General features: G+C 39.7%; 3 protein-coding genes across 5 annotated transcripts; all 3 read right to left on the bottom strand.

Moving 5' to 3' along the window:
* Positions 1 to 2,394: 2,394 nt before the first annotated feature.
* Positions 2,395 to 4,951, bottom strand: LOC306780912 (uncharacterized protein; the record flags this gene model as incomplete). The annotated part of the gene is made up of 5 exons (XM_079273447.1): positions 2,395 to 2,683; positions 2,787 to 2,888; positions 3,222 to 3,392; positions 3,484 to 4,086; positions 4,829 to 4,951. 5 exons carry the CDS (start codon positions 4,949 to 4,951, stop codon positions 2,549 to 2,551), a joined length of 1,134 nt encoding a protein of 377 aa, XP_079129573.1. The 3' UTR covers positions 2,395 to 2,548.
* A 473-nt stretch (positions 4,952 to 5,424) lies between these two features.
* On the bottom strand, positions 5,425 to 15,351 carry clpxb (caseinolytic mitochondrial matrix peptidase chaperone subunit Xb). 2 transcript variants are annotated; one of them, XM_079275555.1, is made up of 15 exons: positions 15,009 to 15,351; positions 14,361 to 14,438; positions 13,466 to 13,626; positions 13,222 to 13,336; positions 11,823 to 11,977; positions 11,542 to 11,701; positions 10,502 to 10,543; positions 9,840 to 10,016; positions 9,567 to 9,731; positions 8,709 to 8,797; positions 8,352 to 8,516; positions 7,941 to 8,240; positions 7,508 to 7,600; positions 7,315 to 7,421; positions 5,425 to 7,180 (listed from the first exon to the last, which is right to left on the bottom strand). In XM_079275555.1, exons 2-15 carry the CDS (start codon positions 14,413 to 14,415, stop codon positions 7,090 to 7,092), a joined length of 1,875 nt encoding a protein of 624 aa, XP_079131681.1. In that variant the 5' UTR covers positions 14,416 to 14,438; positions 15,009 to 15,351; the 3' UTR covers positions 5,425 to 7,089. The 2 variants fall into 2 exon arrangements, with proteins under 2 accessions (XP_079131681.1, XP_079131682.1); XM_079275556.1 differs by lacking the exon at positions 10,502 to 10,543.
* Positions 15,352 to 16,196: 845 nt separating this feature from the next.
* Positions 16,197 to 24,065, bottom strand: LOC306782644 (uncharacterized protein). 2 transcript variants are annotated; one of them, XM_079276087.1, is made up of 24 exons: positions 23,698 to 24,065; positions 22,962 to 23,013; positions 22,837 to 22,854; positions 22,684 to 22,755; positions 22,218 to 22,301; positions 21,678 to 21,797; positions 20,906 to 20,962; positions 20,700 to 20,783; positions 19,935 to 20,009; positions 19,621 to 19,713; positions 19,440 to 19,529; positions 19,193 to 19,273; positions 19,033 to 19,107; positions 18,819 to 18,887; positions 18,593 to 18,673; positions 18,407 to 18,499; positions 18,245 to 18,319; positions 18,016 to 18,096; positions 17,796 to 17,888; positions 17,642 to 17,713; positions 17,426 to 17,500; positions 17,150 to 17,275; positions 16,900 to 17,050; positions 16,197 to 16,806 (listed from the first exon to the last, which is right to left on the bottom strand). In XM_079276087.1, exons 1-24 carry the CDS (start codon positions 24,019 to 24,021, stop codon positions 16,344 to 16,346), a joined length of 2,604 nt encoding a protein of 867 aa, XP_079132213.1. In that variant the 5' UTR covers positions 24,022 to 24,065; the 3' UTR covers positions 16,197 to 16,343. The 2 variants fall into 2 exon arrangements, with proteins under 2 accessions (XP_079132213.1, XP_079132214.1); XM_079276088.1 differs by lacking the exon at positions 19,935 to 20,009.
* Between the last annotated feature and the right edge of the window lie 1,761 nt (positions 24,066 to 25,826).

Raw genomic sequence — 25,826 nt, 5'->3', positions numbered from 1 at the left:
ATAAACGTTGACACCTACTTATGATTTTGTCATTTCTAATTGTACATGACTGTTTTCATTCTAGCCTGTATTCATATTGCACAACATTTGAGTCCCAGTCAGAAGGCTTATCTGTCAAGTGAAATGTTTTGACCACATACTGATCATAGTACATATCAAAGTAAATTAGAAAGTAACTTTTTTTCAAAGTAACTTAAAAAAGTAACTTTTTTTCAAAGTAACTTAGAAAGTAACTTTTTCGAAGTAACTTTAAAAAGTAACTTTTTTTCAAAGTAACTTTTTTTCAAAGTAACTTAAAAAAGTAACTTTTTTTCAAAGTAACTTAAAAAAGTAACTTTTTTTCGAAGTAACTTAGAAAGTAACTTTTTTTCAAAGTAACTTAAAAAAAGTAACTTTTTTTCAAAGTAACTTTAGAAAGTAACTTTTTTTCAAAGTAACTTAAAAAAGTAACTTTTTTTCAAAGTAACTTAAAAAAGTAACTTTTTTTCAAAGTAACTTAGTTACTTTTTTAAGTTACTTTGAAAAAAAAGTTACTTTCTAAGTTACTTTGAAAAAAAGTTACTTTCTAAGTTACTTTGAAAAAAGTTACTTTTTTAAGTTACTTTGAAAAAAGTTACTTTTTAAAGTTACTTCGAAAAAAAAGTTACTTTCTAAGTTACTTTGAAAAAAAGTTACTTTCTAAGTTACTTTGAAAAAAAGTTACTTTCTAAGTTACTTTGAAAAAAAGTTACTTTCTAAGTTACTTCGAAAAAAAGTTACTTTTTTAAGTTTTTAAGTTACTAAGTCCTTAAGTATGTGCTGTATGAGTTTTATGACATTTCAATGGCATTCAGCTCGGTGTCAAAAGGCGCAGGAACTGGGCAGCCTGGAAGAATTTATAGTACGTCATGATGCACATTAAGGTACGGCTGACAATCAGGAATCCCCTTTCTCTCACAGTTCCTCCTTCACTTGAGCGTCGTCATAACCTCCCTCACACAGACGGTCACTGGTTGTCGTGTATTTTAGGATATTTTGATTAGAGAATATTTTTTTTCTACATTTAAATTTATTTATTTTTACACAGTAAATATATTTTCATGACATTTTTATGAGAATTGATGGCATACTATACTATATTAGTTTGACATACCATATATGATTTTTTTTTTATTGATTTTTAAATATATTATGATTTTCATGACATTCTATGCTGACTTTTTATGACTTACTGCGTTTTCATGACATGGTCTGATTTTTTTTTTTTTTTTTTTCCAATATACTGACATTTGTATGACTAATGTGAGATTTTCATTTTTTACAATGTGGCTTTAATGACAGACTACTAGGATTTTTATGACATGACATTTTGACATGGCTTTTTTGTTGCATATTATATTTATATTATATTATGACATGCTAGTGTGGCATAATTTATATTTTATGACACTTATTTCAATGTAAATTTTGTATCTTATACCCAAGCTGAGATTTTTTCTGGCATACTGTACTGACGTTTACATATTTCTTAATTCATATACTGGCATTTTGTGGCATATTACACTGACATTTGGGTTGGACATTTTGTGGCATAAGAACATTTTAATGACATTCTATAGTATGGAACTCTCATGGCCTACTGTATTATGATTAGGTGTGTAACGGTTCACAAAATTCACGTTTCGGTACAGTAGAAAACTATAAATGCCAGAGAAATGTACTTGATTTTAAAATATATTTATTCATTACAACTAACATCAAGTTATTCTTTGACTTTGAACAATGATGGAACTATACCTGAGTGACGCATCTTCTGGGGTGTCTTCTTAGCAACACATAAAAAACAAAAACTGCTCCTTAATGTTATGTAGTATTGTTGCTTACATCTTGCAAAAGAGATTTTTAATCTCAATGGGACTACCTGGTTAAATAAAGGTTTTTAAAAATATTTTTTTTCTTTTTTTTTTATTCAAACTTATTCGGTTCGTAATGCGTACCGAACGGTTCAATACGAATACGCGTTATCGTTACACCCCTAATTGACTATAATAAAATGTGCTATGGCTATTGTATAGTATGCTTGTTGCTTTGTATTGTATATGATAAACAGGCAAAGGAAGCACTGGAATATGACTGTACTGAGATGTTTGTCTTCATTGTACAGTGCAAGTGTGTTTTCCCTTTTTTCTTATTATGGTCCTGTAGTCTGAAATAAAGTCAAATGTAAAAGGTGGCAAAAAAGCACATTCATCATTATGGTTTTGGCCTGCGAACCCCTGAACATGAGACTCCCCGTGCACTAGACTGAAACAAGAAACATTTCCCACTTTTAGATATTTTTAATCATTTGTAATTGTAAGCTAGTGTCATCATTCTAGCCCGTATAGTTGAGTTGCACAGGTTGTATGTTCATTTTGAGTAAGTAAGTCAGAAGGCAGTATCTGTTCAGTAAAATGCTTTGACCACATACTGTATCTTAGTACATACTGTATACATACTAGTACATTTCACACGCTGTATTGTAGACAATCTATTCTCCACACAGACTAGAAATGGGAAGATGTTCTGTTTAAGCCATGCGTGTCATGAGTTCTTCAAGAGCCCTCTCACGGTGATTTTCATGAACAAGCAGCACTTCTTTGATTGCATTTTGCTGGAAGCCCATCTCATTAAACTGAGTCAGAAGGAGCAGGAACTCAGCAGCCTGAAATTGAATTCAAAGTAAGTAATGATACACAGAACGGTGTGGCTGTGGTATTGCTTTTTTGTAACCTTTTGGCAAGAAACCACAGACGAGCGGTAATCACCTTGCTTTCGCAGTTCTGAAACATCTCCAAGGCCTCCTCCACCTGAGCTTCATCATAACCCAGCTCGCACAGACGATCACTGGCTACCAGGTACTTCAGGATCTGTTGATTAAAAGGGACAAATAATTGAGAATGACATGCCGGGTCTTGTTGAAGTACAAATAGCACAAGTTCGATTTATAGGTAATTGTAAAGAAAAGTCTTGTGTATCGGGTTTAAAATTAATTATTTACAAATTTAAAAGCAGGTTTTGATGGTTTATTCTATTGTGTGAGTTTTTGATTTTACAATTATCAAGCATGCAGCAACTGAACGGTAACTCAGACGTGTTTTATTTATGCATTATGAGGGTTGATAAACCATTCAAGATGTGTTGATTGAAGTAATTATCGCAAAGATTTAACTTTACCATAAATGTTTGAAAGTGGTGCCTACCTTCTCTGGGCTGTGATAGCCTGTCTTTTGCAGAGCCAGAATAGCCGTGCGTAAAGGGTAGCCCTTCTCTGTGATGGTTTCAAGTAGCTCCCTCTCTTCCTGGCTGAGTGCTGACAACAACTCTGCTGCTGAGTCAAAGAAAACTCCACGAGAGCCACCGGTCCCCAGTGCCTGGTGACAGGGGAAGAACAGATAGTGGGTTATGGAAGAAAATAAATGATACATATTTTTCTCAGCGACACGAACAGAAGAAAGAAAAAACCTTCTGTCTGTAGTTTGTGTCGACGGGCCCTGCAGAGGAGGGTCGCTGCTGCTGCAGCCTGGGTGGAGAGGGTGGTGTGTTCAGGGAGTACTTTCTGCCCACAGAGCCCTGTGAACGCTGCTTCTTTTTGCTGTTCTTCTGGAGGGGGCTGGCCTGCTGGGACCTGTGCTGCTCCACTGCTCGCAGAGGTTGTCTGCGGTCTCTGAGGCTCTGCGGTGAGGCAGGCTTATAGTGGTGGGTGGAAGGACCACGGTGCATGTCTTTGACTCTGGAGAGTTGGTCTTTGGATGCCGCGCTCCGGGGCCGCTCTCTGCTCTTGATGGAGCGAGGTGCATCTTCTGCAGAGGAGGCTTCATTATCCTCATGGTAACCATCATCATCCTCAGAGTCAGATATGAAGAACCTGACGGTACGATAGTGCAGCCAGCGAGTGTCTGCAGAGTTCAGGCTGTGACAGCGGGGCAGGGGGCCCGGGGACCATGTCTCGCCGCTCCTGCGGCTCTCCTGAGGGCTGCTGAACATCAGCCAGTAGGGAGGGCAGGATGGGGCCTGACAGACAGGCTGTTGCCCAGTTAAGATCCATTTCTCCAGGTTGAAGCCATACTGCAGTAAAAACAAACCAAAACAGATCTTCAGCAAAACACCTTTTACACAGCAGAACTTGACTTGTCGTAGCAGGAAAGCACAGGTATTGTGAACCAGCGCGCACAATACCAGGACTGTGAATCTGAAGCAGCTAAATGGAATTCAGCAATGATTAATGTTATTATTTACCCCCTTTGTCACATGCCAAAATAATATCTTACATCAAAAAATACCTATGAGGGTAATTCTAATAATTAAGTACCTCTAACCTGTAGTGGTATTTATGAATCTTGATTGTTTTTTGGAGACATCAGCAGTAAAGATGTCTGGCTTCTCTCAAATATGACGGGACTATATGGCACTGTTTGTGGTGCTCAAAGAGACAAAACAATACATTTGGAAAAACTCAGTAGCAATGTCTCTGTCTATTGTATTCCCACTAAAATATTCTAGATTGATAAATAGCACTTCAGGTAAGAGGTAAAGTACGGATTTTGGGGTTAACTTTAAAATATAAGGGGATATACAGCTTGATTTTTTCTTTACTGGGCTGTGACAAATCTAATGTAGTTGTGCATAGCAGTGGCACTCCAACAGGAATTAGGTTTTAGAAATAAGTGTACAATAAGTGCAGCATATTCCCAACAATTTAACAGATGAATAACTAGCTGAAAGCCACCGAGTCAGACAGATCACTGCTAATGAATTGATCCCAGAAAGATATTAAACTTGTGAACGTGAAAAGAAATGGATGTGCGACCTCGGTGTCTCGTAGGATCCGTTGGCAGTCTGGTATAGTGATGTCCGGAGCCGTCACAAGCTGTACTTCCTCCTCCAGCGGACCCAGTACGCCCAGAAATGGGACATCCTCCAGAGAGTTCATATTCTCCAACAAATACACTGCATCAGGAAAAAAAACACAGAGTTCCTGAGTTCGAAGTTATTAAACCTGAACTTCATCGTAGTTTAAATAAAACGTACCGTTGTCAGGTATTCTCCTTCTTCACAGCCCTCAAGCATTGATGGGAGTTTGGAGTAAACAACTAACACAAAGATGATGTACGTGATAAGCCTCTTCATCACTAAGCCTCTGACATCATCATGAGCTGTTTACAATATCACCCCACAGACACCGGTTATAATCCTACCTGCACATGTGCAGTACAAACAAAGGAGTATTGAAACATATATACACAGAAATATATACCAGAGTAACACTAAAAAATATTCTAAATGAGCAAATATATGAATAGATTTATTTTATGCTTTACTACCAATACATTGACAATAGAAAATGTTATCTTTCAGTCAATCTTTTCCTTCCATATTCAAAGGCACGATTCAGACAGTGTGACTTTGTAAATTCAATCTGGACCTGAAGGGGATTAGGGATTGCTGAGGGATTGAGGATTAAAGAACAGCACAATACTTTCCAGAGATTAGCCGATTACATAAAGGTGGCAGCGTAACAGGGTGGAACAACATTGTGACGTCTAGGACATTGATTTTCCTCTTACTGATTTGTTGTGTGTTGAGAATATGCGACAAAGATTGAGTCACACTGACTTTGGTAAACTAATCAATTTAAAGTGTACGTTCTGTTGACAAGTTTAAACTTAAAGAACAATTCTGTACAGAGATTTACATTTTATTTATATATTTTCAACAATCACAAATAATTGGGGGAGTTTACAGGTTCTGTAACAGACCTCTGAAGACAGAAAATCAGTTTTTAAACTGAACTAAAGGAAAAGGAAACTTAAAAGCAAAGGGAGAACAGATGTAGTTGAATCTCACGTTCTAGCACAAACAGCATGTTAAAGAGTACAGCAGCGTGGTACTGTTCAGTCAGAGCATTCAGGCTTGATTACAGACGTGTGTATTGAGACACCATTTAGTAACAGGACATTACATCACCAACACTGAGGTGGGTTTCCAACGCTGGGGCACGCACAATGAAATAAATACCTGCGCCGTTCTAAAGGGCCGTCTGACAAAACAGGTTGAGAGCGGCATCCAGCCAACTGTGAAAGAGATGATCTGTCCAATTATCATTTGAATCACGATAATAAGGTTCAATATCAAATTAAAAAATATGACTGTCATGTACTGTATGTTGGAGGATATCTACTACAAAGCAACGTCTCAGAGGATAATTATAGAACACATCAAAGTGATCTGGCAACCTGTTAATCCTGCTTTGAGAGGCAGCCGTGTGATCCAGTCCTGTGATGGTAGGGTCAGCAAGTGAACAGATACATTCCCTAAATGGTGGGCTACAAGTGGAAGCAAAACACTTAAAAAAAAAAACATTCTGTCTGTTTAAAAGGTCACCATTGTTTAACACCTGCTCTGTTTAGTTTGCTGGTGCGTTACACTTCACAATGTGGGCTCCTAATTAGAGGTTGTGTCATAGAAACTGCTTACAAATGCCACCTAAGCAGCGACCAGTTTTGCTGTGAGCACCATTATTACAATGGTGGTGAAGACAAAAACATTGAAATACTGATGTGCTTATGGAATATTATGCGCATATGATGTAAGGCATTACTCGACATGTTTCCATCACATCGACACTTACTCCGCTCCACTTCTTTTGAAGTGCAAAGTATGATCCCATCATTTCCATTTGATTCCCTTGCTATTACAGCCAATCGCCACAAAAAGAGAACACAAATAAACTAGCTACAAATCCTTCCGTGAATAAAATTGCATTATCTTTATATAGATAAAAATGTTAACAATCCCCAGAGGTTGAAATATTTTATGAAGGTCCACCCTGTGAGTGCACCGCTAGAGAATTAACAGCTGATGCACAGGACTGAAGTTTGTTACACTCTCTTAATTTGTTGATCAGGAAAACACTCTTCAGTGAAAACCACCAGACTTCATTATTACCTCGACTACAGTGTCCACAGCTCGTTTGTCAGAGGCTATAGTCAAATCCAGAGTTGGATTTAAAAGGTTCATAATGATCTAATGATTTCACAGACTGTATTTAGGTGAAATTAGTGACATGGTTCAGTTGTTAGCAGCGTCCGCCTGCCGAGGCCAGTTCTCCTCCTCGATGCCCGAGTCATATTCCTCTTCTGCAGACTCCTTGGCGGGGGCTCTGCAATTCAAATGGAAACTCCAGCTCAGGTTCCAGACAACACAACGTTGGAGACTCGGTGAGCTCGGCTTAAGGAATCTGATCACTAACATTATACACTTGTAGCACTGCACGGTGAGCGGAGAGATACTGACCTTATATAACTCGGTAGGGATTTTCCAAGAACAATGTCTTTGGTCAGCTCAACAGCCATGATGTCAGAGTGTGGCACCTCAAACATGGGCTCTAGAAGGAGCTTTTCCTATCAAAAAACGAGGACATGCTTAATTATTGTGCTATGTCAACATAGGAATGTATGTGTGATAACCCATGGCAAAAATCACATACCATGATGGATCTGAGCCCACGCGCTCCAGTTTTTTTCTCCAGAGCCATCCTGGCGATGGCCTTCAGGGCATCTGGAGTCACGTTGAGTTCACACTGAGACGAAACACACAGCAGATTCATTTCAGTTCCAAATATCCCGTTGTTCAGGTATCAACCCATACAGATAACATTTTAACAGACGTGTAGGTCCGATTCAAGAAAAAGTTGTTGCCTTTCCAGTACCAGCAGAAGTACTGTGGTGATTTGACATTACACGGTAATCTACCAGGAATGTGCCCTTGCAGGCATTTGACTAGATGAGGCTGCATTGTGTTGTGGAAACAGCTGAGCCAGAGCCCCCTCGTTGGTCTCATTCAAAAGAAAGAGTGGGCTTCTGCCTGTCTGAACACGGCTTACCACTGTACTATAGTGCCCGTTATAGGAGCGTGCTTACTTTGTCCATGCTGAACAGAGCCTGGTACTGGGGCACCACGGCGTTGCGTGGTTCAGTCAAGATTCGGACTAGCGTTTCTTCATCCAGGCTGTGCAGAGGCACGACCACGGGAAGACGACCGACAAACTCTGGGATCATTCCAAACTCGATGAGGTCCCTGGCATCGACGATTTTCAGCAGCCTGTCCTTCTCCTCGATCTCCGCCACCGTGTCCGTCTCACCGCTGGCGTTGGCCAAGTCTGCGGCAGCCGCTGCACGCCGCCCTTTCCCCATGTTGGCTGGAGTTCCAAAACCCAAATACTAAAGAGTCACGAAACAAGAGGACCGCATTAGAGGCAGGAATGAAGACAAACAGGAGTGGAGGCCGAGCGTCAGCCGGCAGTCGGTGCATACGAGCCGTGTTAAATTGACCTTTTCATTCTTTCTTCTGCTGATGATTCTGTCGAGTCCGTTGAAAGCACCAGACGCCACAAACAGAATGTTTGTTGTGTCCACCTGCACCGTCTCTCCTCTCAGCTTCCTGGAGTTTTTCTCAGGAACGTTGACGATCGTGCCCTCCAAGAGTTTGAGCAAACCCTGACAGAGAGGAAAAGGAAGTAAATGTTAATAACACAAGTTTAGGTCAACCAATATAGAACAAGGGCAACAAACAGTAAATTAGTGAAATCTGCTGCTGTATTTCTTAATCCAAATCCAATCCAAATCCTCTCACAATGTTATTCTGAGATGAATGTCTATAAACAAACCACATTACAGTTGAATACTGACCTGCTGGACTCCCTCCCCCCCTACATCTCTCAGCTGATGGATTCCAGGCACACTGCCAATCTTATCAACCTCATCAAGAAACACAATACCTGCACATGAAATACAAGGACAGCGCTATGTTTACATTTCACTTCTCACAATAACATGAGCTTACACTGTACGAAACATAATTCACGTTTAATCATTTAAAAACAGTTCAAATGTTAAGAAAACACTACGAGACTCAACAGTTGCAGAGCAGCGATAAGTCAGCTCTGTAAAAATGAAACTGATGTTTACTTTCGTTCATCCTTTAAATCCGTACTGAGAACATACCAAACAAGATCGAGCGTAGGACAGAAACATTGTTCTCATCGTGTCGTGATGTTCATAGTCACTGAATTAGTTTAACTTTGAGATTTGTGCCTTTTTATTTACACCTGACTTGTTTGTGTATTCTGATCATCATATAAAACGGTGAGAAAACATGCAAGTACACCGTTTTTCTACCTTGCAGAACATGAAGTTGCTGGTCTACCGCTGCCTCGATCGGGTCGGTTTTTTGTGTTCTTGCGTGACTTTGGTGAATCCAAACTAACCTTTAAAACACCAGTAACACAAAGAAACAAACCAATCGCGGCAGCGCTAGATCAGCAACTCCCGTTCCTGCAAAGTGAAAATCACTGTTTTTGTCACAGCATTCTTGTGGTATTGGTATTTCTAGGTGAGCCTCTCTTTTAGGTGGTAAAATATGTTTTGCTGCTGCCCCGGTCCACAGCAGTGCTTTGCTACTGTGCCGGTACTGCTGTCTGTTTCTCCAAACTGGGGTCATGCTGACCGTTATCTCCAGTAGGTTATTAAGCCAGTCCCTCTGCCCACCTTGTTGTGCTTTTTCCACTGAGTAGTTGGAATCTTGCAGCAGTTTGGCAATAACTGACTCGATGTCTTCTCCCACGTATCCAGCTTGAGTGAGTGTGGTGCAATCGCATATTGCAAACGGAACATCCAAACAACGGGCCAGCGTCTGCGCCAACAACGTTTTACCTGTGACAAATTTGACAAGACAGGTCCATATTTACAAGTGACCTGCTTATGTAGCGGTGTACATCCTTATGATATGAGTGTCACTGTCATATATTACTACACACCAACCTGAGCCAGTTGGACCCAGAAGTATGATGTTGCTCTTCTCCAGTTTAATGTCAGTGTGTGTGGAGTCCAGGACCTCCCTGCCCCTCATCTCCTGAGGTGCCTGCTGGCTCGCCTGCTGCTGCATGGACGCTCCCAGAGCATTTCCATGAGGACTGATGCCTGCAATCTGTAGCAGTTCTGCAACAACAAGAAAAGTCACAGGGGGGTTAGCGTTGTGACTGAAAAGTAAGAACTTCTCCAGAAACTATATTTCAAAAACCACTATAAAAGACTGAATGCTAGTGGGTCAACTTATCTTATATTCTCCGGTCAGTCAAAGATTCAGTAAGCTCATTTGTGTGCATGGTGAGTTGATAGTCGCTGCTGTATTTCCTCAAATAAAATGAACTGCATCATCTGGGTTATTGCTTAATGATCTGGTGTTTTGATTAAGCATTAATCATGATTATGTTATAATATTTTAGGTTGAGCGTGACTAGAAATAAGTCACTATAAATATCTGCCTGGAAAAGGCAGAACAACGCTCTGAGGAGCCACAGCTGTCTCTACATTTTGGCATTTGTGCAACTCATGACAATAAAGACAGAAGTTGCAGTTCAAGTGTTGTGATTTTTTTAAGTGGCCTCTGATGGAAACAACAGTAAGGAGGACCAATCACTTACTTGTGAACCTGTACTCATCCTCTCGTCTTCTCATCTCTAGTTCTACAGGAAGAGGAGGAAAGTACCCAAATCAATATTATAATTATTCACTACCATTATGACATTATCACTACAGCCCTGAAAAAACCTCGATACAGTAGTGAGATAGGTATTGAACAAATGCCAAATAAAACAGATTAGGATTCAAGACAAGTTATAAATGAAGGGCACAGCTGCAACCTCTTATCAGTTATTTTATGAGTAAATTACTTGATGATGACTTGATTATTTAACATCTGGATGGGTAGAGAATAAAAGCTATGGTGCCCTAAATTTCAGTGCTTCACTGTGACAAACTTGAACGATTGGAAATGTATTTGTTTTCCAGCGCTTTTGTGTAAATAAAAAGTTAATATTAACTATTACTACTGTCATTTTTGCAGAATTGCATCTCTTTTGCGTTTACTTTACCAGGAGGTTAATGAAAACTGCTTTAATTCCATGATTAAGTTTAATTTTGAAATAGTGTTACATAAAATAGTGTTTGATAAATCCCAGAACCAAACAGTGGCATAAACAGTAACTCTTGTTTTTAAAATCATAGTTCCTGGCGCATAGCATTCCACTTCATATTTGTTGTCTGTCTCTCCTGTCCAGTATGGAATGAAAACAAAAATGTAGCCCAGAAGTAGGTCAAAGCTCAGCACTATATATATTTAAAGTCTACATATTACTATATAAAGATAAAGAACCTGGAGCTTTTTTTCAAATCCACTTGATTGACAAAAGAAACATTTTTCTTTCAAAACTCGTATTTGCTTTTTTAAGCAGCGCAGTGTTTATCAGCTGTGAGACTCTGATGATGGCCTGGTGTGCAGGTGGAAAAGCAACAGTGAATTTATTATTGCAAGTGATCAGAGGAAACCAAATCAACATGTACGGAACAATTGTTTACAATTAAGACATTAAAAAGGGAGTTTTTTTATTTAAAAACTAGGGGGGGGGCTTCCACCAATAAGATGCAGAATGACCGAATATCTACAGACAGCAGTAATACTGACCACGAGGTGTTAGAGGGGGCTGTTTTTCCACCTCTACCTGCTGTCGACTCCCAGCAGGGATGTTGTTGTAGATGCGCTTGTAGTGATTGTACACTGCAACTGCCAACACCTTTTTTGCATAGGACTGGCCAACAACAAACTTGTCGAGGTAAGCATATATCTGCAGAAAAAAACAATCTATGCTTCATAACAGGATAATAGACTTGATTACAACAGGATGTGTAACATTTCAGTGAAAGTCCTTTATAAGCATATTTTGACTTCCTGCTTTAATTTCTCACCTTCTTAGGAGGAGGGGGAGGTTTCTGTGAAAAAGCCAGTTTCACTGCCTCCGCAGCAGATTCTGGCTCTTTGTTTAGTCCCTTCTTAGAGTCCGTTTCAGACAGAACCACGAAAAAATGATGACATTTCTCACATTTGACAAATCGTGTTGATGCTACAAAAGAATAAACACACAACACACAGAAACATTTCACAACCTGGTTTAAAATAAAGTGTTTGAGACATTCACAGCTTACATTTTTTTCAAGGTTGCATATCAATAAGCTGACTCTCACTAATAAAAACAACAGGTGGCTCATCGTGCTGAACTGTAGAAATGGCCAAAAATTGTCTGCTGCTGGTTCCTGATCTGCAGGGAAACTTGCTGAATCATCTACATGACGCAGCAGGATGAATGTGTTACACATGCTGCCGAGCAGTGTCCCTGGTACATTTGTTTTCAACATATTTGAATGAATTCTCTTTTTACAATGAACTTCAATTTGACACCTAGCAGTCCATGACCATGCTGCATTTACTGGATTATAGTGAGATGACAGCACATTGCTGCTTGTATGCATCAGATTATGTAGTCCGAGTGGTTGAATAGTCACAGACAGTGGTAGACGGAGCTCTGGTCCATCAGCGACACAAGTTTACAAAGTCATAAAGTTTCACAAGTTACAAAACAACCCAGAGCAGGAACCCCGCATCTGATTGTTTGAAAGGAGTTTTCTACACCTCAAACAACACTTCTTAGTTGAAGAATATAAACTCACATAGGGAAAATGTTCATTTGACAACAATGAAACCTATCCCTCAGTTTACTTGCAGGTTTGTAGTTTGACAAACTGTGCCAGGAAATCACATATGATGGTTGTTTGTGGTGTACCATTTATATGCTTTGTGTTTATAGCGATTGCAGTCCACCACTACAGTTTGTACCACAGCAAAATGTGAACCCTTGTTCAATGCTTTGCTTGAAATACAACAAAAGACACACTTCAACACCGAATTGTGGACAAAAATGAAAATGTGTCTATTTGCTGCGGCTGCTCTTTCCTCCGTTTCTTTTATTTTTAGTCAGCCAATGCACAAACCATCTCCTCAGTTGTTTTTTCTCCGCCTCCTCCATGTTGCGTGTTATTCAACGATGTAATCCAGAGCTCTTTTCGCACTAATAATGCCGGATGTTTGCTGTATGATGCCTTGTTTACATAATTATAAAACAGAACCTCTCTTGTAAATTTTCTTTTGTTTCCTTATTGAGGATTTTTGTGTGCGAACTCAACAGAACGTTGGTGACATATTTGTCCCCTTTCCCACTTTTTATGTTTCTACATTAACTTGTGCCTAAAATACACATCAGATCATATGTCTTGGTAAACCTGGATGTTGAATATTAAGAAGTTTACTCACATACAAAGGTCTCTACATGTGTGCAGGGATCTCCACATTTAGGGCAGCGTAGCTGGCTTCCCCCCTTGCCTGATCCTCCAGAGCCAGAAAGTCTCTTCCCCTCACTGACGCTTTTCTGTGTGAAAACAACAACAGTGTCAGCACATTTCAAAATACATTACTACCATCTCTTCCGTTTACAGAGTAATGCGTAACACTATCATGGAAGAGAGCTACAAATTAGATTTCTCCTCCAAGAGATTACCTTTCCACCATCGCTTCCACTGTCCTTAGTTGTCCCGTCTTTCGCAGCATAGCAGACAGCGGCCTCTGAAAACGACCTCACTCGTACCCTGGGAGGTAAGTGAGCTCCCCGAGATCCCTGATGACTCAGAGAAAACAACTGGATCCGGGAGCAGGACAATCCTGACAACAAACAACAACACTCCTTTTGATTCCAAAAACATTGTCTGTTATAAACATATATTTCAAATGAATGACAATAACTATGGGAATTTAGATGTTTCACAAATTAGTTTTACTTGAAAGAATAATAAATGAATCGGTTAATCAAGTAAATAATCCGCAAATGAATTGATAATGAAAATAATTGTTAGTTGCCACCCTACATGCATCATTGGGGGAACTTAATTAGTTCACAACACATCAGATGAGTATAAAAAAGCAACATAATGGCCTCTGTCTACAGACATCAGTTGAACACAGCATATTATCTAGAGCAGCAGTTCATGGTCTGGGGCAATGAGTCCATAGTTATATGTGCTGTGGCTGAACATTTGGTATTATGCAAGTGTGAGGGGCTCTGGCTGACGTCACAAGTATGCAAAGCTATTGCTACTTAACACTATTTTCTGTTTTCATGTAACGAGTTATGTGTGTTTTCCTTTTGCATTATCACTCTTGAAGCTAAGTCACAGCTGTACAACTCTATGAAAAGCTGGGTGATGCAAGTTTACGACTCACGTTACAGCTTTCTTACAGCTACGAAAACACGTTTCCCACCTACAGTGGGCATTAGGTGACGGGCGGACACAGTTATGCGTTAGCTACAGACCTAACGTTACTTCATGAACAGCAGCAAGTTAACGTTAGCACAATGTCATGCAGCGGTTAGCCAGCTGGTACTTTCACTTTCTTACCTCTGTGGGCAGTGTTTAGGAACAACCTGGCAGCCGAAGTGCATGGACAGGACATAACTCCCCGTTTGGCTCAATATCCTGAAAATGAACATAAAGTTAACACTGTGTGCTGAGGAGAGATGGAGGCTAACAAACAGCAGTAGCAAACAAGAGAGGCCGTTTAGCCTTCAAAACATGTCACAAAGTCAACGTCACAGTTAGCATTAGCAGGTAATTTACTGGCGAAGGTGGCAATGCTACTGTATAAACCCATCTCGGTTAAATGATTCATTAAATGTATTAAATTGTTAGACTACCACGGCCAACTACCTCCTGCTATCTAACGGCAGCAATACACGGCAAAATAAACAGTGTAACGCTCGCTGGTTGTGTTATGTCAATACGTAACTGCTAGCTACGTAAGCTAGGCCCAAGCCTGGTGTTTCTTTTGGTGGAAATGACAAACACCCCTGGCAGACATACAGCCAGTATGTTGCGCAGTGGTTAATATGAGTTACCCTGAAACAAACAGCTAGCGTTAGCTAACGTCAGCAGTTTGGCACGCAGGCTAACGTGACTAGCCAAATGCTAAAATTAGCTTATTAATTATAACAGTGCCGTTAGACCAGCATATGTCGAGACAACATGGAATTAGTTCGTTTTACTCACAGGGCACGATGAAACCCAGTAGCGTCTTGACAACCCCTTCGGGGAAAAAACTACTTTTCGAAGTCACTGCAGCTTTCGCTCCCGTGTTTTAAGTTAGTTAAACGGCTCAGTGTGTCGTACTAATGTCACAGTGCATACAGTATTGGCTTCTCTAGGCCGATATTTCCCAGGTGGGACACGACCCAAAGTGATGTAACGCTGTTATGCACTAGGTCGGTTACACAGTTAGCTGCTAGCTAGCCTTCTCTCTGGGTACAGTAGCTAACAGACGTGAGTTAACACATGTGAACGGTGTAAGCAATATGGAGGCTTAGCTTCTGTCTATGCGGCTCACACCCATCCCGATGTTTGGAGATCTAGCAGCTCATCCACAGGAGGCGTTTACAGCAATGACTGCTTGTGCGTTCAATGGTCCTCGTAATGTACGCATGTGTTACGTTTGGGTGATCCTCGTAAATGTGTCACGCTGTCCTGAACCGAAGATTCACTGTAAAATTAACAATAATGTCATATTTATTGCCGGAGTTGTTGGTGGAATCATATAGTGGTCTGTAATTACCTTCAATACCAACTATAATATGTAGCCTACTGGAGTAGGAGATGCCTGTCATTACGGCAGCCAATAAACCCTGGTTTACTGCAAAATGCAGGCAGCTTCGTCAGGCCAAGGAGAAGGCCTACAGAAGTGGGGACAGGATCCTCTACAACCAGGCCAGGAACACACTGACAAATGAGATCAGGGTAGCAAAGAGGAGCTACACTGAAAAGTTGGAAAACAGGTTTTCAGCCAACGACCCTGCGTTAGTGGAGAGGCCTGCAGGACCTTAGGAGACCACCCCCCACACACACACACACGCTGATGAGACTCACCAACTGGCTGACAACCAGAATGTGTTGTGCTGTAGGTTTGATAAGCCCACTACCACCACCCCCTCTCAGCTCTCCTAACTGACCACCCACCGGCACTGAGGATCTGTGAAGAGGATGTGAGTCTGCTTTTTCACAGACAGAAGATTAGGAAGGCCATTTAAAAATGGCCTTCATGTTCAATAGTGACATTGGAAATAGCCTCACAGTTGTACATAATAATTGAAACAAAAACAAATGTGGAATAATTTTCTTTATAGACTGTTTAAATCCAAAATTGAGGTATCTTGGAATAAACAAATAAAGATTAGACGTCAGTAGTTTGAGTAACATATTTACTGTGAACAAGTCCAGTGTGACTTAAACATCGTGTGTCAAAATCGGGTCAGTGTTTCAATACATTCACATAAACCAACTGAGCCTTTACAAACAACTGTATTGCTCATTGTACAAGTTTTGTGGTTATTTCTAGGTCCATTTGAGTCTAACTTTGCATATTTTCACGCTGCTGTTGTCCCACATATACAGAAGCTTCCTGTTGGGATAATAGGACAGCATAGCCAAGATGCCATTGGCTGGCCTTAAATCAAAACTTGCATCCACAGGACTCTCTTTCTTTAAATCAAAGGCATATGTAACTTTTCTGTCTTTGTCATCTGTAAAATATAGCACCCCACTTACAATGAAAGCATTTCCTGCTTTAGTTGTAGGGTAGCGAGTGTTAATGACTGACTCCACAGAGAATCTATCAGTGTTAATCTTTGCAACCATCGTATCATCATCTGTATCTGATGCAAAAATGACCCACAGTCCATTTTCATCCACAGCAAACTTGAAATACGTCTTTGAGTTGCAAAAAAGATAAGCCAGGTTGTGATATCTGCTGTTTCCCATGAACAGAGTCTTTGTTTCCCCGGTGTTCAGGTCAAATCTGTAAAATATTACACAAGTTTAAAAAAAAGTCAGAATGAGTACGTTAATAAGGCAGGGACAAAGTCTTATACAAGGTAATACAATCACTTACTTCATAAGTCTGTTTGTTCCTGCGTTGTGAAAGTAAAATGACCGCTTATAAACAACATGACCACAGCCCTGGAACCACGTCCCGACGTCTATGATTTTGTTGTTTGTATCACTAAATGTCGAAATGTTCCGGCGCTCCACCAAAACTCGACCTGGGAAATAAATGTTTCAGTGTTTACTGTAAATCCACAATAACTCACAAATCTCTTTGATGAATGACTTGTAGACTCAAAAAAATTAAAAAAATAAACCTGAAAAATGATCGGCCAGCCAGTATGGACCTCCATCCTGCCGGGATGCATCGGACATCCAGGCTCCAAATGTGCTTTGCATTTTGGTGGCTTTCTCCGGACATTTAATAATTCTAATTCTGCACTCTAAATAAAAGAAGACAGGTATTTCAGTATTTTAATAATAACATTTTAAAGATGATTGATGGGCTTTGAGAGAAAAGAGAAATATTATAAATTAAGATTATTGGTTATTATTAAAACAAAACATGGGACACAAAACTATTTCTTTCTTACCACTTTTCATGGGTGTTTTGATAATATTTCCACTGATGTTGAAGGCGTCTGTCTCCAGATCCTCAGCAAGTGAGGCTGAAACATGAAAGGAAACATAAATGCAGATAGACAATAATGGTGATATAGTGCAGCATCAAAATCATGCAAAAGACATAACCAAATATTCTAAAGGCCATTGTGACATTCACATACCATTTGAAATGGAGCATTTCTTACCTGTTAATAATCGAATTGGTGCCTCTGTAGCATTGTTGAAAGCATCACTGTTTTGGTCCGCGGAAAGTGGAGCTATAGAATGAAAAATAACATTCATATATAATGTTTTATACATGTTTAAACTTTGCTCAATTCAAAACACAGTGTTTCCTACCTGTCAATAATGTTGTTGGTGCCTCTGTAACATTTTCTGTCTTGGTATCGTTCAAGATGTCATGGTCGTCGTCTTGATGAAATGATACTGACTCTAGAAAAGAAAAGAAAAGTATTGGGTTTAACTTTTTTCTCATGTGGTCAAAGTTTGTCTTTAAGTCTCCCTGCTCCTCAAACTGGTTGTTTCTCAAATAGGTTCTATTCTATTCTATTCTATTTACCAGCTTCCTTGTTTGTGTCGAGAAGTTTCTCAGAGTCAGTGACATCTCTGCTGCTGTCAGTTGGACGAGGAGTTGGTGAATCTGCAGAAAGAAAAATGAGATTCAACTAGAAGAGATGGTACAGATATTAAATGTACCTCTTTTGAGGGAAGATAAAGAATGCAAAGACTAAATGTGTGAATTGATCAACACTGATACCAAACAGTGATACCAACAGACAGTTTCTTACCACTTGTCATGGGTGCATCAATAATGGCTCCACTGTTATTGAAGGAATCACTGTTTTGGTCCACAGAGAGAGAAACTGTTGAATGAAATGACACATTAAATATAACGTTTTAAAGTTATGGTCACGACTTTACTCATGATTTGTTTTTTAAGTGTTTCCGACCCGTTAATAATGTTATCGGCCTGTCGGTAACACTTTCTGTCTTGGTTTCGTTCAAGATGTCATGGTCGTCGTCTTGATGAAATGATACTGAATCTAGAAAATTAAAACAAAGTTTTGGATTTGACTTTTTTTCACACAAATAAAGTTTGTTTTTAAGTCTCCCTTCTGCTCAAACTGGTTGTTTACCAGCTTCCATGTTTGTGTCTAGAAGTTTCTCAGAGCCAGTGACATCTCTGCTGCTGTCAGTTGGACGAGGAGTTGGTGAATCTGCAGAAAGAAAAACGAGATTTAACTCGAAGAGATGGTACAGGGATTAAATGTAATTAAAACAGCATATCGCAAAAACATTAATTCATACAATGTAGTGCTGTTTACTTCTGTAATTTGAAGCTTGAATGCACAGTTTACTCACTGGGTTTTGTCCATCCCTTTTCGCTCGTCAAATTTAGCTTGTTGTTGTTCTGGAGTGAAAATGAAGCGTCTAAAGAAATAATTATGAAAAAGAAGAAATCACAATTTTAAGAGATATATTGTGAGTAGTCTTGAACTATTGTAAATGTTGTACTTTTATTCTGTTTACCTTCAACACTGATACAAAACAGTGATACCAATAGACAGTTTCTTACCACTTGTCATGGGTGCATCAATAATGGCTCCACTGTTATTAAAGGAATCGCTGTTTTGGTCCACAGAGAGAGGAACTGTGGAATGAAATGAAACATATATATTGTTTTTAAAGTTATGGTCACTTTCTTTACTCATAATTCAAAACAAAGTGTTTCCTACCTGTTAATAATTGTATTGCTCCGTCTGTAACATTCCCAGTGTTATTCACGGTGTCATGGGCTTTATGAAATGACACTGACTCTGGAAAATAAAAGGTGTTGAGTTCCATCATCATGGTCACAGGGAGCACTTTCCTGCAGATACTTGATTCTTTTAGCACATTTTTGAAAATAAATACAAACAAATACATTCCAAAAAGATCAGTAAAGAGGTCTGTCTAGGAAATCTTCCAGCAACGGTTGCATACCAGATTCCTCATCTGTCTCTCGCAGATTCTCAGAGTCAGTAACATTAAAAACATCTGGGGCTTCACGAGTTGGATGTGGTGTTGGTAACACTGTGGAGATTAAATAAGATGAGTACAGTATGAAGTTAGGATCAGATCTGCGTGTCCAAACATATGAACAATGAGTTTCAGTATCTCCTACCTGCTAATAAGTCAACTGATGCCTCTGTAACATTCTCTGTACTGGTTCCAATCCACATGTCCCGTGTGTAGTCTGGACGAGGTGATACGGACTCTGTGGTAAATTAAACAGAATTTGGATTACCATACATTTTCACACAAGGTTATGTTATTAAATACAGTGGAATCAGTTCAAATCTGTCAATACAATCTTCCTAAAACTCAAAATGGTTGTCAACGAGAGTTTATATTTGTGCCTTGACTGAACTAAACATATGTGCATTGGTCAATAATACCGATGCCAGAAACAGTTCAGAACTAGGTCCGTTTCTTTACCACTTTTCATTGGTGTGTCCTTAATGTTTCCGCTGCCATGGAAGGTGGTACTGTTTTTGTCTGGAGTAAGTGGGGCTGTGAAATGAATCAGTTAACATGAAAATTGTTACCAGAAATGATCAATACATTGAGTTGGGTGTTTAATTGATGACCACTTGTGCTTTAAGGCACATATCCAGTATGTTTACTTTTAAAACAAGTCTTTTCACTTTTTACCTGTTTGTTTTTAGCTCATTGACTATGACGACGAGTTGTACACGAATGCCTCTGCTGTCTTTACAAGCTGGTAGCGTTATCTGAGATTCTTTACAAACTGTGGACCTCTTACTCACCGTTGTGCTTTATACTCAAAAGTGAATGGACTTTATGTACACGAGTATGGTTTTATTCACAAAGTGATTCTTGGGTCATTTTCTCTTTTAAATTTGAATTATGGAAATTACAATCTCACTTCGAAGGACCTTTTGTGTTTTGTTATTCCTAAAGTCAGAACTGAATTGGGAAAGAAAGCTTTAGATTTTCTGCACCAAGTCCAAGACGTCTGTGTGTAAATGTGTGATCTGATCATATTTAATGTCACTCAAATCTATGTGCTTTTTTGTTACTTGTTGAAACTGTGTGGCTGCTATTCTTGGCCTGGTCTCCTTGTAAAATAAATTTGATTGTTAAATAAAGGCTAAATAAATAATAATAATATAATAATAATATTGATAAAACTATGTAATGTTTACAAACTTAAAAATGTGTCCTATCACGGTTGCTTACCAGAGTCCGTACTTGTGTCCAGAGTTGTTTTAGAGGCGGTAACATTCAAAACGTCTCTGCTCTCATTTACTGGATGTGGTGATTCTGTGGAAATAAAGACATCATACGTTATTATTGTGATTACTAAGTCACACACAGCCTATCATCGAAATCATTAACTGATATAATTGTTGTACACTAAATGTAAATTCTGAATTCCTTCCTACCGTTCCTGTTTATTGTTGAGTTGCGGTTTTCTGCATCGGTCACAGAAGGAGCTGAATCTAAATATGTAGAGTAAGAGAAGAAATGGAGGTTAACTTCATTCACTGACAAATGTCCCCCCTTGTAGACATGAAAAGCCTCCATGGAGCATATCTGTGATCAGCAGCCAAAGCTACCTGTTTACTGGGGCAGTTACTCTGCTATTGAGAATCAACATTTGGTGCATATTTTATAGGCTGATTTCAGTATTTTAGACTCAATATATTTAAATGAAAACTTTTTTTTGGGGATAATAAATGAATAAAGGATTGAATATTTCCCAACCAGAAATGTATTCCTGGCGGTGTAGCGATTCCTCTGACAAAGTATTTAGATGTTGAGAATATAATTTACAGACAATATAATTGGTCAGTTAACTTAAAGGAGAACCGAGCAGGATTCAGTGGCATCTAGCGGTGAGGTTGCAGATTCCTTTACTCACCCCTTCCTTTCACAAGCATGTCGAAGAACTAGAGCAACATGGCGGACTCTGTGAAGAGGACTCGCTCTCTATGTAAACATGAAGGCTCATCAGGTAACACAAACACAACGATTCTTAGTTTCAGGTGAATACACATGAGAACATAGTTGTATTCCATATCTGCACATGAATCACCCTAAATCCTGCACGCTGGTCGTAATAAAGGTGCGTGGCCACAATGTTTGTCTGGAGGAGGGTGACCTTTAATCTATTGTCTCTAAAATCCCCACCCCCAATGATTCTGTTCTTCTCACCAATCAACATGTTGTTTTGACGGCTGTGTTCTCCGATGGTCTTGTTTCTCACTTCATTAGAATACCAAGCAGGACATGGTGGACCAGGTGGGCCTGCTGGACCCCTTGGACCAGGAGGACCTTCAAATATAACAATGCAGTGGCTGTATATCAGACATGTACAAATAGCCGAATAAACAATACTGCTCATCAATGACAGGCACTTTTGAAATAACCTTTAAAAGGGAAACTTTAAATCAAAACATTTATTTCCAATTTGAAGTTGGAGAAAAAAAAATAATCGTGAAAATAAGAATTTATCAAAAACAAGTTCATTTTGTTGATTACATCCCACAACAGGATAAAGTGTTGAACAAATATGGTGGCCATCTATCTGCTCTTGAAACCTCACCAGAAGTAGAGCTGAACATCAAGCCTCTATTCACTCCCAAAACAACATGAAAATAGGTTGATTTTTCAGATGTAATCTGGAATGTGACTGACTTCCTGTCTGTTGATCACGTTATTCACATCAGGTTCAAATATGTCGTCATCGCTCACCCTCGATGAGAATCTCATTGTAGGTCTCTCCTTTCGGTCGGGGAGATCCAGGGTCTCCTTTAGGTCCTGGTTCTCCAGGGCGTCCTAGTCATTGACAGATATTTAGTTCAAACCACTGAGTTGGAAATGGAAATGAAAAACAGGATGATCATGTGTTAATTGTAGGACTGAGAACATGTACATATATTTTAAACATGAAGTCTCAAAGTGCTAAATACAACCGAGCCGACCTGAGACCAGCATAATTCAGGTTTAATCAGTCCAGCAAACGTTTTCAACTGAATCAATCTCCCATGCTTTGCTAACGTGGCAGCGATAGAAAAGCGAGTGGGATTGCCGTGTTATGCAACGATGGCTGAACAACGGAAGACCGTTTGAATCTTGTGACTGACTTTTCTGAGTTTGTCTGTTGTGGTGCACATCTAACGAGGGGGGTTAGTCTATTTTGGCACAACAGATCTCTCACCTCTTTTTCCTCGTCTCCCCTCCGGCCCGGGCGCACCCTGAGGTCCTGATGAACCAGCTCTACCAGGCAAACCTGACAGGAACAAGCACTGTGGCTGCAGTAACAAATCCAGCTTAAATTACTGATGAAGTTAATGAAAGTGTTTATTTTTACCTGGTGGTCCAGCTGGGCCTGTGGCGGGGGGAATAAATAAGAATTTTACACAAACCAAAAAGAGTAGAAGCACCAGCACCAATGTAAACTACAGCACTGGAATGTACAATATTTGAGAAGTGCACCTGTGAAACAAAGTCCTCTGGAGCTGTTACACAGATCCATGAAGGCTTTGGCCTGAAATAAAGAAAACAGACGTTAAAGTCAGTGTTGATTGTTACAACATCTGAAAGCTGAAAATTGTGAATATTGCAAACTGTTTACTTCTGTGAAACACATGAAAAGAGAAATTCTCATGATGTTATTACAAGACAGAAGAGAGCAGCGATTAACATCTCCTTGCTTTCATCTTTAATAGAAACATTTCCTCTCTTCTCCCTTTTTGGGATAAGAAGCAGTCCGTGAAATGCAAAGAATCCAAGAGTCTGTTGCAGTGATTTGTTTTTCCACTGAGTGTTTCCAGGATGAATTGTGTAGAGCAGTGGAGTGCTGCTCCTCCCTCAGCGGTTCTCACATCTGTTGGGAACTGGCCTTCCTCCAGAGGGTGCTACTGTATTTTTGACAGCACATTACTCACATAACGCACGCATGTAACCGAAATAAAGTTTTATTATTGGCATGATCGATTAATAATCACCAATAATAGTTAAGGATACATCAATCATTGCTTTCCTTTTTAAATTATTCTATCTTTTATTTTCTGGATGAATTGATAAGTCGTTTATGAAATGTCAGAAAATAGTGGGAAAACACTCAATTCAAGTTCCCAGAGCACAAACTGATTGATCGATTATCAACTATTATTGTGTCAACAATCAATTAATCGTAAAGAGAACACTTTAAAGCATTTAGGTGTCTTACAGGAACCATGGAGTATGTCATCAGCATCATCATATCCTTCTCGTCCTCGCTTTGTGTCGGTTCTCCCTCCTGGTTTCTTCTGCTGCGCTGGAGCTTCATTCGCTCTCCAGCCTCTGCGGGGTCTGTGGGCCGGAGGACTCCTGCCTGCAGCCTGCAGCTCTGTGACAGCACCTGCACCTGGGCGTCCAACCTCACCAGCTCCTCCGTCAGCTCTTTCTGTCGTACCAGCAGGAACACTAAACCTCCTGAGCTCAGGAGCAGCAACGCACACGTCCCCACCAGCAGCAGTTTGCACGCCAGAAAAGCTCCAATTATCTCCTTCATATTTGTGCCGTGCTCGTTGGTCCTCCACTGCAGAGTAATCTGAGCTCTGAAATGCACAAGCACATACAGCAGATATCTGACCACTTGCCAACAGATGAGACGTCAGAGGGAAACTACGCTCGAGCTGTTGGAGAGAAATAAACATGTTGAGTTTCGTCTGTAACTTTGGAAAACCACATGATGCATTGCGCAACAGCAAGCATCTGGGAAACAGTAGCTATCTGCAGGCCTACTTGATTTAGAAGCAGCTAATGGACATATTTCCAGAATGACACGCCTTCGTGCTTCTCATCATTCTGATGCTCTTCCTCTCAATATTGCCACCGGTCTGTCCTACACAAAATGACATGGAAGTGGAATAAATAAGTTGTGAACAAGTGGAGCATTCTTTGGATTTACAAAAGAGCTTTCAGAGCGCTCTCAATGAAAGACTGAGTGTGTGTGTGTGCGTGTGTACCAAAATCTCCTTTTAATAAATGGAATTTAGTGTTTTTCAGTTATTGCATAATGCATTTACAAAGATAGTTTAGTTACATATTGTTTCTCCACTTGTGTCGGTGGAGAAATAACAGTAAAGTTTCTCCATTTCCAAAAAGTTCTTATTATCCAGTTTAGTCTCTACTACAATCAGGAGAGCAGGTTTTTCAGCCAACTTTGGAGAAAAGCTCCAACCCCAACCCCTAAATCTGAGGCCAACATCATTATCAACAGAATACCAGCTATTCAGGTACTAAGCTTGAAGGACAGCTCGTCAGAAGCACCCAAACTCTGCATGAACACTGTTTCCCCTTTTTGATTTTGCATCCATTCTCATTTTTAAAGTAGTGGAGCACGGACACCAGTTCATGACATTTATAAGCCTTTAAATTCTTAAAGAATCAAGATGACATTTTCTCTTTCTGGTGTTTCCTATTCTGAACTGCTGAGTAAATCCTTACTTCCTTTGACAAGGGTCAGCCTGACCCAGCTAATTAATTTCTCGTTGAAAAGCCTCCTCAAGGGGATGACAGTGGGGTTTCTTTCTTTCAAACAAAGCTAAATGTGAAGCAAATCCATCAAAAAAAGTGCTGCAGAGTAAAAGGGATGAAAGACCTGCAGGTTTTGCATTCTTATGAATAAAAAAACACATTTTTTTTGTTCTTTTTGAGCGTTGGACATGCACCGTTATCTGGCCTGTTCACTGTGCATCTAATGGCACTTGTAACCCCTTTACTGGTGTTTCTAAGCAACCGGTAAAATGAGGGCTTAACCGAGGATTTAGAAACACTTGAATGATGACTGTCATTTATTTGGTAGGAGCATGTTGAGCATCCTTACAACCGGTGGAGAAAGAACGGCATCACTTCAAACTGCACTGTAACTCGTCAGCGGTCGAAAAGAACAAGAGAAGTAAGTAATATTCTTTGATAATTTGTTAATGAACGATTTAAAAAAAGGCAAAAAGATACTGTTGAGGATAAAAGATGAAATCTGAGCAAATGTTAACCCAATTATTACTCAATTAAAAAATGGAATTATGTGGATTTTGTTCCTGTATTAAACCTTAGTTGTTCCCTGTGAAGATGGAAGTTTATTTTGAAAAGACAGTATGCATGTAACAAGTGAAAACAGACTCATGTTGCTGGACTTTTGCAGGAAAAACGCACGAAAAGTGAGGAGTAACTTTTCGTAAGATATCAATAAAACGGGGGTGAATTCATGTCATTGTATAAAGAGAGTGATATGAGAAGATCAATCTCATGTCTGTCAGTTAAATCAGCTATAATCACTATTTTAAAATGATTAGTGACTCGTCTAAAACATTT

The sequence above is a fragment of the Melanostigma gelatinosum genome (assembly GCF_949748355.1).
Source record: "Melanostigma gelatinosum genome assembly, chromosome: 1".
NCBI lineage: Eukaryota > Metazoa > Chordata > Actinopteri > Perciformes > Zoarcidae > Melanostigma > Melanostigma gelatinosum.
This window is presented reverse-complemented; position numbering and strand designations above follow the sequence as displayed.